The sequence below is a fragment of the Balearica regulorum genome, chromosome 24, assembly GCF_011004875.1.
Source record: "Balearica regulorum gibbericeps isolate bBalReg1 chromosome 24, bBalReg1.pri, whole genome shotgun sequence".
NCBI lineage: Eukaryota > Metazoa > Chordata > Aves > Gruiformes > Gruidae > Balearica > Balearica regulorum.
In genome coordinates this window covers 5,462,603-5,476,893 of record NC_046207.1, presented here as the reverse complement: position 1 = coordinate 5,476,893, position 14,291 = coordinate 5,462,603, and the positions used below count along the sequence as shown (strand labels likewise).

At 59.1% G+C, this 14,291-nt stretch overlaps 1 protein-coding gene across 2 annotated transcripts in view; it reads right to left on the bottom strand.

Moving 5' to 3' along the window:
- Positions 1-14,012, bottom strand: part of SRCIN1 (SRC kinase signaling inhibitor 1) — a 69,407-nt gene extending 55,395 nt beyond the window's left edge. The window contains exons 1-2 of one of the 2 annotated variants that reach the window (XM_075775203.1): positions 3,053-3,520; positions 2,657-2,832 (exon numbers count right to left, since the gene is read on the bottom strand). In XM_075775203.1, coding sequence (XP_075631318.1) covers positions 2,657-2,774 — 118 coding nt within the window. In that variant the 5' untranslated portion in view covers positions 2,775-2,832; positions 3,053-3,520. Of the gene's footprint in view, positions 1-2,656; positions 2,833-3,052; positions 3,521-13,955 lie in introns of those variants that run through there. The other variant, XM_075775204.1, reaches the window with a different exon arrangement.
- Between the last annotated feature and the right edge of the window lie 279 nt (positions 14,013-14,291).

The window sequence follows — 14,291 nt, the reverse complement described above, 5'->3', positions numbered from 1 at the left end:
CACCCCCACCGCGCTCCCGCAAAGCCGAGTTGCAGTACGGGTCCTGGGCGCTGCCGCCTTGAGCTGCTCAAGCAAACTGCTCTGGAAATCAATTCCAATCTATCAGGCATCAGGAAAGTGATAAACTGCCCCTCAAGACACCAAATCGATGGTTCCTCTTAGCCCAGAGCAGAGGGAGGGAGGTGGGGAGAGGGGTCGTGTGGGAGGACAGGGAGCATGGGGGGGGGGGTGATGGCGGGGGGCTGGGGTCCCACTGCGAGAGCTGGGTCTGGCTGGAAGGAAACAGCCCCAAAACCAGCTCTCAGTGTGGCGGAGGGCAGGGAAGATGCGTGTCCGCACGCTGTGTAAAACCACTCCAGGGATGGATGGGTGGGTGGATGGATGGATGGAAGGGGAAAGCTTGGGAGAGAGGCTGCCAGCCCCCTGGGAGCGGGAGGCTCGGGCTCCAGCCTTCCCCGATAACCTGCGGCTGCGTGTATTTTCTCGGTTGGAGGTAGGACCTCATCCGAGCCAGCAATCAGGGCTTTGGATTCGTTTCTTATTCTCATGTCTCTGCAAGCGAAGCAGGAGGGCAGAGGTGTGGGGATGCCAGCAGAGAGGAGGAGGAGGAGGGTGGGCTGGAGGAGACACACAGAGATCAAAAATCGATTCCCGGCAGGACCATTTCTTCCCCAAATGAGACACTGAGGGAAGTCACTAAACAGAGCAAGGCCACGGCGATCCCTTCCGTGACGGGAGGAATACGAAGGAGCAGTGCGCTCCGGCAGCGGGAGGCGGGTTTCGTCGGCAGGACCCTCCAGCCCAGCCCACGGCCACAGCAACCGCGAGGCCATCGCAGGCTGCGTCCTGCTCTTGGGGACGACCGCGAAGGACGCGCGCCGGCAACCCCGGCATTGCCACACCAGCCTGGGAACGCGGGCGAGCTTTGCTTCAGAGAGCTTGCAATCCAAGGCAGAGACAAAACGCAACAAGTCGAGGAGAGGAAGGCGAAAGGATGAAACAAAAAGCTCCCGTGCAGGGGAAAACGCGTGGGCAGAGCGGGCGATGGCCCTGCCCGGCACGCAGCGATGTACCGCGCCAGCGCTGTGGTTCTGCTCAATGCGCCGGGTGCAATTTTTCAAGCAAGCTAATCACTTCCTCTCATCTCCTGCCATTAGTGCAGTCATGCTAACCGCTCGCTCGCCGGTGGGAGGCCGAAGCCGCCTGACAGGAGCTTCCCCTGCGCGCTGCACCTCATCAAAAGCAAATTCATCTGAAAGAGCACGGCAGGGCTGAGGGGGGGAACGTCCCCTTCGGCATCCCTGTCGGGAGGGGGGCTCGCAAGAATGCCGCTAAGGGAAGGAGCCAAACCAAACCCGTGGCTTCTCCAGCCCTTGCCCTGCAGCCTGGGATTACAGCCTCCGGCTGGAGTCACCAAAGAGCTCAGCTCCATGACAAAGCACCCGGGAGGGGGATTTTTCCCCGGCTCAGCGTGTCAGGGACCGCGACGACGCAGGGAGAGCCGCGCCGTGCTCAGCCCGGCACAACACTTGGCCCGTCTCTGCCTTGGCACAGGACGATCCAACTCTTTCGAAGACTTGGCTCCCGCCGCCATCGCGACGTGCTTGGACACGCAGCCCAGAGCTCGGCAGGTCCGGCGGTCACGGCACCAAGCCCTGCTCCCGCAGCCTCCGGGCAGGAGCTGGGGGGAACACTGTCTGTTTGGGTGGCTCCTGCCAGGAGATGGGGCGATGCTACGCTCTGACGGCTGCGGGGGAGAGGTTGGGAGAAGCTGTTTTGGTGTTACAGAAGGGCTCAGGAGCCCAGGAACACTCCAAACGGGGTGTGATCAGACCCTATTTATAAGCGCACAGGTAGCACGTAGGTGGTTGGTCACAGCCTGCTGTGCCAGCCTGGTTAGTCACAGCTAGTTAAAAAAAATCAAAAATGCTGAAAAAAAAAATGCTCAGAGCGATGTCTAAAGCCTCTTAGATGCAGGAAAGCACACTCACAATTTGAAAACGTGGGGTAAGATCTGACAGGGCTTCACTGTCAGCCTGATCAGAAACCCCGCACACAGACCACGGCACAGGGACGCTGCTGGGACGTGCGTCCCCCCCATCTGCAGGGCACGAGGACTCCAAGGACCCACACAGGGCTCCCTGCCTGGCACCGCATCCCCCAACACATCCCACCTCGGCGCGGGATGCTGCGGGTGACACCAGGACAAGGGCACCATGCCGTTCCCAAAGGCAGATGCCATCCCTCCCATCCCTCCCATCCCTCCCATCCCTGCCGGCGCTGAGCAAACCCTGGTGCTGCCTCCCGCCCTTCCTAACCCCCGCCGGGGCCCGTCGCAGGGAGAGCTGGAGCCCTTCCACCCCGCAGCCCTTCCACCAGCGCCAGTCAGAAGCCGTCCAGGCAGCGAGGTTTAGTCAAGCAAAAGGAGGGCAGCAGCAGCTGCCTGCAGCCCTGCCTGCCTCCTCCCACCAGTGCCGGGCATCCAGCCCAGCCATCGCCATCGCCTCCCCGGGGCAGAGCCCACCTGCGTGGGGCTGGGACCGTCCCCGCGGGGCCAGCATCGCCCGGTGCCTCCGCAACCCGCGTCCCCCAGGGATGTCGTACCCGCGTCCCCCAGGGATGTCGTTCCCGTTCCCCCCCCTCCCCAAGTCCGTACCCACGAGCAACGGAGTCAGCCTGTAGTCCCCGGGCTCGGTGGGTCTCTCCTGCTCCCGCAGCCTTGGCGCAGCTCTGGGGGAAGCGCCAAAGGGATGCTTTGCCCAGCGAGGAAGCATGGTCGCACCCAGGCAGCCGAGAGGAACCAGGAGACTGCTCGGAGCACGGCTCCAAAATCTGTGCGACAAACACATGCATCTTATCGCATATGTTTAAACCCAATGAAATATGGTTTTACTAATCACTTGGTATTTAAAGCAACACGCCGTCTCTGTCAAGTTAAATCTAAGGAGACGTATCGAGTTGCATTAGCTGTTTACGTTAATTAAATACAGAATCGGTTCATTATTAAACATGTATGCAGCGAAAGGGAGCAGCTGGGTGGATTGTTACCGACCTTATTACACGACGCTGACCTCGAGGAAGCCTGCGCGCAGCAATCGGTCGGCGCTCGACCGTGCGGCAACTGTCGCCTTACGTCCAGAGCCGAATCCTCCGCACGGGGAAAGGAAGCCGGAGCGGTGCCGGTGCACGGGGCGGATGGATGCAGGAGCTCCCGAGCCTGTGGTCTGCTGTCACCCGGCTCCCGTCGGTCCCCCCTCCTGTCCCCAAGCTAGCGAGGGGCACGCGGCCGGCGGGCGGGCGGTGGGGCTGTCTCCATGGCTGACAGTGGCTGTCCCAGTTTCTCTGCCAGCGGCCATCGCATCCTCCCGGCTCCAAGCCAGCACTGTTGCTCACATCCTTTCCCTACCCCGGCAACTTTTCCCCCCTGCCCGGTTTTATTCCTCCGCTCCGCGCGGATGTCTGTCTCTCTTGCTCTCTTTTCTGGCTCAAGCGTTTCAGAGCTCCCCGTGGGTCTCTGGGTATTTTTTTTTTTTTTTCTTCCTCTTGAAATGTCAGTGTGCCCCCTCAAACACATCACATGGGCCGGGCGCCAGGAGCCAGTGCACAGCCGTGCACAGCCATCGGCGCCTGCAGATTGCCGCGCTGCCCCCTCCCTGCCCTGCCAAAGCAAGGGCCCGTCGGCAGCGTGCCACGGGCTGCCGGCGTGCCGCGGGCTGCCGGCGCTGCTCACGGAGCCCTTCTCACGCTGCCACCCACCCCCCTGGCCCCGGGTGCAAGCCTGGAGGGTGCACACGTACAGGGGACCAGGCTGCTCGGTGCTGGGGACACGAGAGCCCCTTTGTCTCCCCGATGCCGCCGAGCTGCTCACCGAGCTTCTGCAAAGGTCTTGTCCCTGGGACACGATGCTGGATTTGGCCCTTGAGCCAAGTCGGGTCACAACCTGCTGCCGGATGGGTTTGGTACCGGTTGGAGTGACCCTTCCTGAAGCTGCCCAGAAACGTCCCTGCCCGGCGACGGGGTTGATGAGGTTACTCCAGAGGAAGGGGGGACGGGCAGCAAAGACCTGAGAGACACTGGAGGCACAAGCCAGCTCCTCTTGGTCCAGCCGAGCTCAGCAAGACCATCGTTGCGCCCATATTTCAGGGGGCGTTTGCATGCCTCTTCCCCCAAGGTCCTGGGGGAGATGCTGACCCAGCCACAGGTACCCCAAAATTCAGTCTTACCCCGATCCAAAGCAGTTCTGCAGGACCACGACCCCCCAGCAGAGCCCTGACCTGTCCCACAAGGATTCCCTCCGGCAGCACCCAAACGCTGACGCAATGAAATTAAGAGCAAACCCCAGCAGCCCTCCAAGCAGCGGCAATGCCAGCAGCACCCCAAAACCACCTACACGTGTACTTACAGGGATGCTTGCACCCTGGCCCCCAGCTACAGTTACGGGAGAGCCAAGAGCTGCATTTCTACCTGCCAGAAGTATTAAATACTCAGCTGAAAGCACCGTGGCCTCAGCATTGCTTTGAGAAACCCAATTTGCTTAGATTTAAAAACCCACCAAAGGACACTTTGCTGATCAACTAGATGGAAGCCAATTAAACCACCTTGCTTCGAGAAAAACAGCTCACCTGCTCAGGAGACAGCTCTCTGCTGCCTGTACGCTGCCTGCACGCTGCCTGCACTCTACCTGCCTGCATGGGGAGTTTCTCCCGACATTTGTGGCAGAGCAATCCCAGCTAAGGGCAGCGTGTGCTCTGCCCTGCTCCGGTCTCTCGTGCCGTAGAGCCCCACCTGCCTCAGTCCTTCCCACCTTTCTGGGTCTCTCCCCTCTTTTCCAGTGCTGGGGAGATGATTTGCAAACTCACTGAATTTTCTTCCATCCTCCATTCCTGGTGCTTCTCCCCAGCCAGCCTGCCCTGCTGCATCAGCTCATTTTCGTATCCTAAAGGTTATCTCGTGGACCACTCGAGTCTTGAAACCGCCACGCAGACGCCCGGGGTGGGAAGGGCTGTAAAGCCCAGGAAACCTCACGCCGAAGACCCACAGGTAGGCTTTAGCTCCATTTTGCAGATGGGGAAACTGAGGCGTAGATGTTGGGGGGCGGATAGGGTGGGGACAGGAGCGCTCCTGGCTGAGAGCACAGGGAGAAACTCGGGAGCGCTGAGCTCCTGGCTGAAGCCCTTCCAGGTTCTCAAACAGCCGCAGCCGTGAGTCACGGCTGGCGCAGGCAGGCAGGATTCACTGCACGCTCTGCCACGACGACCCCCCCGAAAAAATCCAGCTCCTCTTTGCTGAGCGAGGAGGCTGGGCTGGCTCCCGCACTCCACACACACAGGGTGGGCTCCTTCCCCCCCGCTCTTAGCCTGGGGCCAAGGGCATCTCTCCCTTCGCATTTATACCACGACTATATTGTCTGTAGCTGTGCGTTATTTGTACTGGCGCACCAGCCGTGCTTACCGCGCTGGGCCAATGCCCTGGGGAAGAGGTAGGACTGGCTCCAAAGAGCTTTGAGTCAATATGGGCAATGCAGATATGAGGCGCGAGGCAAGGAGACATGACCAAGGGCAAACGGTAGGTCAGTGGCAGGGCTGGGACGCTTGCCCAGCCCCGCTGCGTGCCAGAACCCAGAGCGGCAGGGAATATGCGCTGTGCTCCCTGCCACAGGGACAGCACGGGGATGCTAGAGCCAAAGCTGGAGGTTTGGGGGCGTGAGGAGCATGTAGCGATGGGAGGATGCCATGCTGGAAAAGCAAACACGATTACGGCTGGCAGCAAGGATTAATTGTCCTTCCTGCTGATCCCTGAAACCTGGCTCACTCCCGCAGTCCCGCTGCAGGGAGGGCCAGAGGATATGGTGACCTTTTAATTCTGATTGCTCTGCGGATGAGGAGTAAATAAGCATTATTGCAGTTTGAGAGCTGCTTCCGAAGGGCCTGCCTCAGATCTATTGCTGTCTCACATCCACCGCACCAGTGGTCCCCACGCTCCCGGGCAGTAGAGCAGCACCCGTCCCCCATTTCACAGGGACTGAGCTGCCACGGAGCGGCGGGGGGGACAGGCAGGAGCAGAGGGCAGCACCAAGCACTCAGGTTTGCCCCAGGACCCTTCCACCACCTCCCTCGCCACAGGGTCGGTGGGTTCCAGGCACCATCCCAGGTCCCACCAGCATCACCGGTGCCTGGCACTGCTGCACCAACACCAAGGGGACGGTCCCCAGGAGGGTCCTGCCGTCTCCGTGGGAAGGGGCACCACTACCCGCGCCCTGAAAGCCCAGCTAGACTTGCTCAGCAACGGAGGCAGATGCCTGTTCTTAAATCCAAAGGTGGATCTTCCCACTTTGGGGCTTTCAAAGGCTGTGACTTCTCCTGCAGCGTAAACCTGAACCGGCAGCACGGCGACAAGAGCCACTTGCGGGCGCAAAAAGCCCATTGCGAGGTGACACCTCACCCTCACCAGGGCTGGGATCGGCCGGGCAGAGCAACTGCGTGTCAGCAAGGCAATTCCCAGCGAGAAGCTGTAAAAGCAGCTAACGTGTCGGGGTAAGACACCTGCATTTACACCTGCAACGCCAGACAAGGTTTTGCTCTCAGCAGCCACCCAAGGAGCCGTTTCCAGACAGCACCAGCACCTGATGTGCCCGCGAGGGAGAGGGACGCCCGATGCCCCGCTCCGTGCCCCTTCCCCAGTTCTGGGGCTGGCTCCGGGCGGGAGCGTTGGTGTCTGCACCGAGCAGCGCTCGTCCCTCCACACACCAGCCGATCCCTCCGCGCTACCTCTCCGTGCTCCTAGTTAATCTGTAAGCTCTTCAGAAACGCGATTGCTTCTCACAATGCCTGCGTACAGCCCCGAGCACAATGAAGCCGCGCTCTGCCCCGGCGCCGCTCGTTGCGGTTGCGATCCCAACAGTAAGACAGTCATCGGGCGGGAATACAGCCGCCTTCCCCCCGAGCCGAGACAGACAGCACGGCTTTGTGTCTGCTCACAACGGGGCTCAGCACACGCAGTCTATACAGCAATATTCACTCATGCGGTGCCCTAACACGCCGCGCACAGTAGGTCTATTGTACATCATCCGAACGACAAGATATCGGGGACTAACCGAGCACTCTGCTCCCGGGGCGGGCGATGCTGCTTGGCAGCGATGCTGAGCTCCGGCGCTGGAGGAGGAGCGGGGACCTGCAGCGCCAAGCAGCCAAGGATGCTCGGAGGAGCAAAGAGGAGTTCGTCAGGAGTGGAGCGACACTGAAGGTCTTGAAAAAAAACCCCAAGCGTGCTGCGGGCAGTTAGGTCTGCCTGTGCGGCCAAGGCTCAGCATCATCTGCGTGCTCGGGGCTGGGGTTCCGGATCCAGGCCCGCCCCATGGGAATGGATGTGCCCCATTCCCGGTGGCTGGGGAGAACGAGATGCTGGACTGGAGCTTTTCCTGCAGCAGCCGATCTGCCCGGCCTCACGAGCCTGGGCGCAGCCAGCCAGCCTTTCCTTGCTTGGATCAAGGTGTTGGAAGCTTCGGGTGGCCGGAGAAGGAGCATCCGCTCACAGCACCCACCCAAGCACAACACTGAGCTTCTGATGGGAAATCAGTGTCTCATTGGGAAACAATTTCCCAGGCCCCTGAATGCCCATTACGGGGCCAGAAAAGGCCGGATCAGGACGGGAGCTCTGCCTTGAACCAGACAGGGCGGATGGCCGGTGGCTGCGGGGACTGTGGCTGCAGGTCAGGCTGTTTAGTCCAGACCTTGTCCCACTCCTCGGGATGTCACAACCAGGAAAAAGACCCTCGCCCAGGCGCGATGGAGCACTGGCCTTGGGACAGCTTAGAGCTCAGTAAAGAGAAATGCCTTTTCCATTTCATAGGCTGGTGATTGCACCGTACCAGCAGATGTATCGTATCTGCTACTATCAGAGACAGGGAGGAAGCCAGATTAAGAAAAAAAAAAAAAAGGAAAAAAAAAAAAATCCATTGGAGACCTTTTGACATCACAGGGCTAAATGCATTTCACAGTTGAAGGGCCAGGGAACGTAATTTCTTATTAAACTCAGACAACTGATGGCTGATAAGTTCTCGAGCAATAAAAACTCCTTAAACCCCAGCAAGAACCAGGAGGCGTCAAGGCAGCTCTGAAAATGGCTCAGCCTCCTCGGAGGAGCGAAGGGAACAGATCTGCGGGAGAGAAACCAGGGCCACGTGGCTGCTTCGCCTGCCGAGGCTGCAGGCAACATCTGCCGAGGCTGGCATCGCCCGGGAGCGCTGGCAGGACCCGTCGCAGATCCGAGCTGGGACCTGCCAAGTGGTGGCAGGTGGAGCCGAGGGGAGGTCTTGGCACCGGGAGGGCCCCGGCGCACACTCCCCTCCCACGGGGACCGGTGCCGCCGTGCATCGGGGCTCGGCTCCGTTCGCAGCCCAAGCTGTTCCCGCGGCAGCCCCGGCACCCACTCGGCGAGTCCGTGGGGCTGGGGCTTTGCTCCCCAGCTGGTGAGGAAGCCGAAACCCACCTGGAGAAGCGACAAGCGAGAATTTGTTCCCCAAACGGCACAACCCGAACGATGCCTGGCAGCGCAGCCCGGTCCCGAGCTGCGGCAGCAACACCTCCTGGGCCAGGCTGGCACCCGCAGCACCCAGCTCCCACCCGGCGCCGTGGCACAGCACCAAATCCTTCTGCGCTCGCAGTACTTCAGCACCCTTCTCCCTTTGCTCACTTGCTGAGCGCAGATGCGGCAAATCCCGCTCCCCGAGACCGGATTCAGAGCTGAGCCTTGTCCCACCCCAGGCCGGGGCGGGGGTTACAGGGGATGTGCCCTGTTCCACATTAAAATAGCCTCCGACCTGAACCATGAAATATGAAGGAACATACGTCAGGACCAGCTGCAGCAGCAGTTTATGCAGGTCCAGATCCTGGTCGAGGTCCCTGGAATGAGCTTTCGCTTTCAGCTCTGCAGAGAGAAAACAATCACCTCCTGCGTGCTGAAAGCCTCGGCAAGGGCAGCACCGGGTTTTGGGGGGGCCACAAGCTCCCTCCTCCCCGGTGCTTTAAGGGGGGGACAGATTTCCTAAGTGCCACGGATGCAGTTCACAACTCCCAAAATCTTTTGGATTGACGAGCTGTGTCACTGCCAAAGCATTCGTGTTTGTGCTTTGGGTGCCTGGGGGCAAATCTGCAGGATGGGGTGAATCAGGGTGGTCACACCAACGCCTGGGATCTGCACCCATCCAGACCAGCCGACGATGGTGCTGCTGCTGCCAGACCTCCCCAGGACAGCCGCACCGGAGGGGAAGCAGTGACCTGGCTTAAACCCAGAGGAAAGATATAGGGGTTTTTTAACAATTACTTTGCCCAGTATAGAAAAAAATGCAACTGAGCATCCCTGTCACAGGGGGTCAGGGATCCTGGAGCTGCCCAGGCATTTTGGGAGCGCTGGGCTCCTCGTCCCGTGGCAGCATCACGTCCTCGCCACCCCCACACAGGGTCCCCCATCACCTGGGGACCGCTGATCCCTGGTCAATCTTTGCTTTAAAGAAGGCCCTGGTTTACTCTGATTTAAATCAAAGCACTGTTAGCTACAGTGCTATTACCACTGCCGAAAACGGTAACTAAATGGCATTTCCCCACCGCTCCATTTATATTTCTGTGCTCTTTACCCATTTGTAAACTGCAGGAGGGAACAATTTAAGGCATCTGAGTGAAATGCTTAAATTAACAATTTACAAATAGCTTAATTGAGGTCCTGGTCTCTCTCTTCCTGAGCAGAAGCTGCTAAATGATTCTGAATCATTCCCATTTATTGGTTCTTGTGCTGTGAATTACATGCCCTGGACTACGATAAAGGCTTTAATACCTCGGCGCAGGCTGGGGGTACCCGTCACTTACGCCGAGCGTGGCTGGCGACAGACGGCCGGAGCCACGGACGGGAGCTGAGAAACCAGAAACCGCGGCGAGAAACAGGTGAGCGATGCAGGAGCCGAGGGCCGTCGATCGAGCTGCCTGGAGCTGAGGGATGCTACAGGGCGTGCGGCCGGCCCGGGGGGCTTTACATGGCTCCGAACACGGGGCTGAGGCTCAGCCAGCACCCAGCACGGTGGGGAGTCGGGGTTTCGCACACCACCCCATGCAACAGCTGGTCGAATGCGACAGCCGGTCGAACGCAACAGTCTCAAGCCGTCCCACCCGCACCGCAAACCCCGGCCGGGGGGCTGCGCCCTGCTCCTCGCCCATCCCTCCCAAAAACTGGCTCCCGCCAGGGGAGGAGAGCAGCCGGGGACGGGTGGAAGCGATCTGCTCTGCCCGCAGCCTCGCACTTGTTAAACCTCTCGCTGGCAGCCAAGGACACTCACGTCTCCATCAAACTACTCAGCTCCCAGTCTAATTCCGGCACATCAGACAGTAATTATAGGTACATCACCGGCGCTGACAAGTCTGGAGCTCGTCAGCCCGGCACCTGTCAGTGCGACGCTGCAGACACCCCGCAGGGAGCCCAGGGGGGCCGCGTCCTCTCCCACCCGCTCCCAGCTCTATTTTGGGGATCACCCTGCACTGCCTGGCCCCCAGGCACCCCCCTTTACACCAGGGCTCATCCTGCTGCCACCAGCCCCATCCCTCTCCGGGTGCTGTTTGGAACCCCATCGCCCGTGGGTTTCCGCAGCCCCAGACCGTGCTCGGGAGGCTGCTCCTGCCTCTGCCGGGTTTGACACCGGGATTTCACTGGCACTGGGTGAAGAACAGGCATCCGCTACCTGTCCCCAGCATCTCGGAAAATGCTGCCTGTGGTCCACGCACGGATCCTGGCAACACCACCCAACCATGGGTGCAACAAGCCAGACCTCTGCCCGGTGTAAATCACCGCAGCTCTGTGTACTGCAGTAGATCAGCCCTGATTTACACCAGTGAAGGGTATTGGTGCATCTATTTCCATTGCCTTTTTTTTTTTTTTTTTTTTAAATAAAGCAGGCAGGAAACCAAAGGCAAGAACATCCCTGACGTTTGCCCCTTGTTGCCATGCGGCAAAGCCGATAAGGCTCCGGCCCAGGAGCAGCCTGTGGTTGGGAAGCTCAGACAGCACCAGTGAGGAGGAGGAAGGGGAGGCAGGCTGGCTGTTTGCTGATTTTAAGAGAGGGGAGGAAGATGCATGTGGGGTAAGAAGCCATAATTTTAATTAAAAGGCAAACGACTGCACTGAAAATTGACTTAAAGCACAGAGATATTAAAAAGCCGTTGACTCGGTGAATTATTCCTCCCTGGATTGCTTGACAGGGAAAAGCATTTAGACAGCATGGGCTGGTTCAGCATCCCGACTGGGGGAGCCCCGGCAAGGGCAGAGGCGAGCGGGAACCGCGGGGCAGGGGATGGGGAGAGCCCCTTCTCCCATCCCAGGGGGACACCGTGGCAGCCGGAGCCGCTGCCCTCTGGTCTGCACGAGCCAGCATCGTTCCTGCCCGTAGCCTGGGCGAGCAGCAAGGCGAGCATCCCCCCCGACCCGGGCTGCACGGACCTTCCTGGCTCAGCCCCATCACAGATGAGCCCTTACTTCCCCCTCACTCAGTCCCAGGGCTCAGCTCCATCTAACGAATCCCTGTTGCAACGAGACTCTGGAAACAAAAGCCAAGCCTCCACGCCGCCGAGACACCTCGAAACCCTCCCTGGCTGCCTCCGGGGTTACGCCGAGCCACGTCGCTGCCGGAACCCGGGGTGGCATAAAAGAACGGTGCTGATTTCTGTCGCCGAGCTGCAGGTCTGTCAGTCTAAGCAGGTGCTAGCAACCCTTCAGAAGGGGTCAAAAACACCTTTTTTCCACAGGAGACAAGCTCATTAACTGGCATCGTTACACGGCTGCCGGATGACCTTATAACTGTCTATATGTTCACCTCCGCAAGGATGCGGCTTCTGAGAGCGGGGGCTCTTTAATCTTGTTCAGACAAAGGCAGAACAAGATCTGATAGCTGGAAGCTGAAGCATCGCAAACACAGACGAGGGAGAAGGCAGATGTGCTGAACGGGGCCGGGGAGAGCCTGCGCTGAGCAGGGTGGCTTCTCCATCATTTCCCACCTTTGACATAGCAGGGCGTCCTTCTGACAGACAGACGCCCGCTCAGCCAGAAGTTGTGGTCTTGATGCAGGACGTACTGCCGAGACTTTACGGCCTCTGTCATGCGGCGGGGGTCAAACGGGGTGATCAGAAGGGCCCTTTCTGGTTTTGAAAAGCCCCCACAAACCCAACAAATCCCACCAATCCTGCCTATTACCCTCACCCCCTCCCCTCAGCCTTGTTGAGCCGGTTTTAACACCTCCAGGCACTGCTCAATCCATTCAAGAACTTGAATCCCAACAGAGCATCCCCGTTACGTACTTCCCCCCACCCCAGTACACCGAGGTTCAGCATCACCAGGACCTGCAGCCTTCCCAAGTGGAGACCACAAACACCAGTGACGAAACTACCAGGGCTGGCTGTGCCTCCGGTCCGGAGAGCCAACTCCCAGCTCCTGCAAAGGGCGACAGAAGCCACGGCCACGAGCACAGCCTCCAAGCCTTCCTTCCCGCACGGCCCCAAGGAAGCAGCCGTGCAATCTGCTCTCCAGCTGAGGGGCAAGCGTGCACGCCGTTTGGAGCCAGGAACTTAATTGCATGTGTAATTCTGGGATGGCAAACGAGCTAGAACAGCCTTCGGCGCCCAGGGCAGATCCCCATACGGATGCATGGCCCGGCCGCGAGCTGCTGTCTTCATCCTACTTCCCCACTCCCATTTCGGGATAATGTGTTCATTACAACTCAACAAGGCGTTTGCAGGAAACGCAATTAAATTACAGCGCGCTGTTCCAGCGCCTTGGTTTTACACCGAGAAGGCTCTCGTGTCGGGAGGCCTGGCACACCCCACGTATTACAAGCTTGATTTCCTCCACCTCCAGGCTGTCCTCCCCGGCACAGCCCTGCCTGTGCTGGGACTCCCGCTGCCTGACAGCCATGCACATCCCTTAAGACAGACAGACATGTCGGCGCAGCTCCCCTTACCTTCAAGCTGGCACCGGCACAGAAAAGCCACCTGCTCCAGGGCAGGAGGCCACCAAAGTCCCAGATAAATAAGCCTAAAGCAGAAGGAAATGGGGATGCCGTGGGCTGGTGTCCCCCCGGGATGCCACATGATGCCTGCAGCTCTCAGCCCGGGGGAACGGCTACGGAACGGGCTCTCAGAGAGCTTAGATGTTGTTGGATGAAAAGGAGTTTTTTTCTGAAGGCAAGTGTTTTCCTGATCACCTGGATCAGGACTGACTGGTGCTGCTGCTGCTTGTGGGATTAGTTTAGCTCGGAGCTGCTGCCCTGACTGACAGGGCTCTGGTGCACTTCTCAGCCCCCCCAAAAAAGAAACGGCAATCTATGCCGAGATGCTGGAACCATCTCTGGCAACACGAACACCCAGCCCATTAGAGGCCGACAGATGCCACAGAAATAAAATCTATTATTATGACAGACCCAGCAGGGGTTGCTACTGAACAGATTCCACCACATTTCCCCTCTTACAGCTTTTCTAAACCAGCCACGCTTCCACAGCCAGCTCCTAGACAAGGCACCTGCCTCTCCACCTAACCCAGAGAGCATCTTCCTCACGTTCTCCTTTGAAAGCTTTCCCCTCCCATTCCCAACAAGGAAAACACCAAATCTTGCAAGCCTTAGTGGAGAGAAAACTGGGCAACAGTGATGCCTCCAGCTGCAAACACCATCCCCAGCTTCAAAACACACACCCCCACCCACCCCCCTTCCCCTGCAAAGAGGGTGGGAGCCGATGCCTTAATCATCGATGCAAACCAAAAACCAGGCAGCACCCTCCTATAAACACCCAGAAAAACGAGCTACAGGTGCTGCCCTCACCCACCACGGTCCCTGCACCCGGGAGAGGGTTGGGGAAGGAGCGAACATCAAACATGAAACGAGCAGGGTGGGGAGGAGCACGCTGCTGGCCCCCGACCCCGGTACTAACCTGGAGACTTTAAACAAAGGGAACAGAGTCCTGGCTTCTTCCCTCCTGCAATTCGATCGAGCCCTGGTTAGGGACAGGAAAGGAGGAGATTCATGAATGAACGCGATCCAGGCGGGAAAGTTCGCCAGGGGATGGAGGGGAATAAACAAATAAATCAGAGCAAGCAAACACATAATAAATCTGAAACAAAAGAGCAGCAGCAGAAAGCATCTGAGAATGCAACACAGCATGGAGAGCGATGGGGAGCCAGGCTGCGCCCCGCCGGGGGGACCAAGAGTGGCAGACCCCCTCTGCCCCACGTCCACGGTGCCAGACACAGCCCCCCCCGCGCACGGG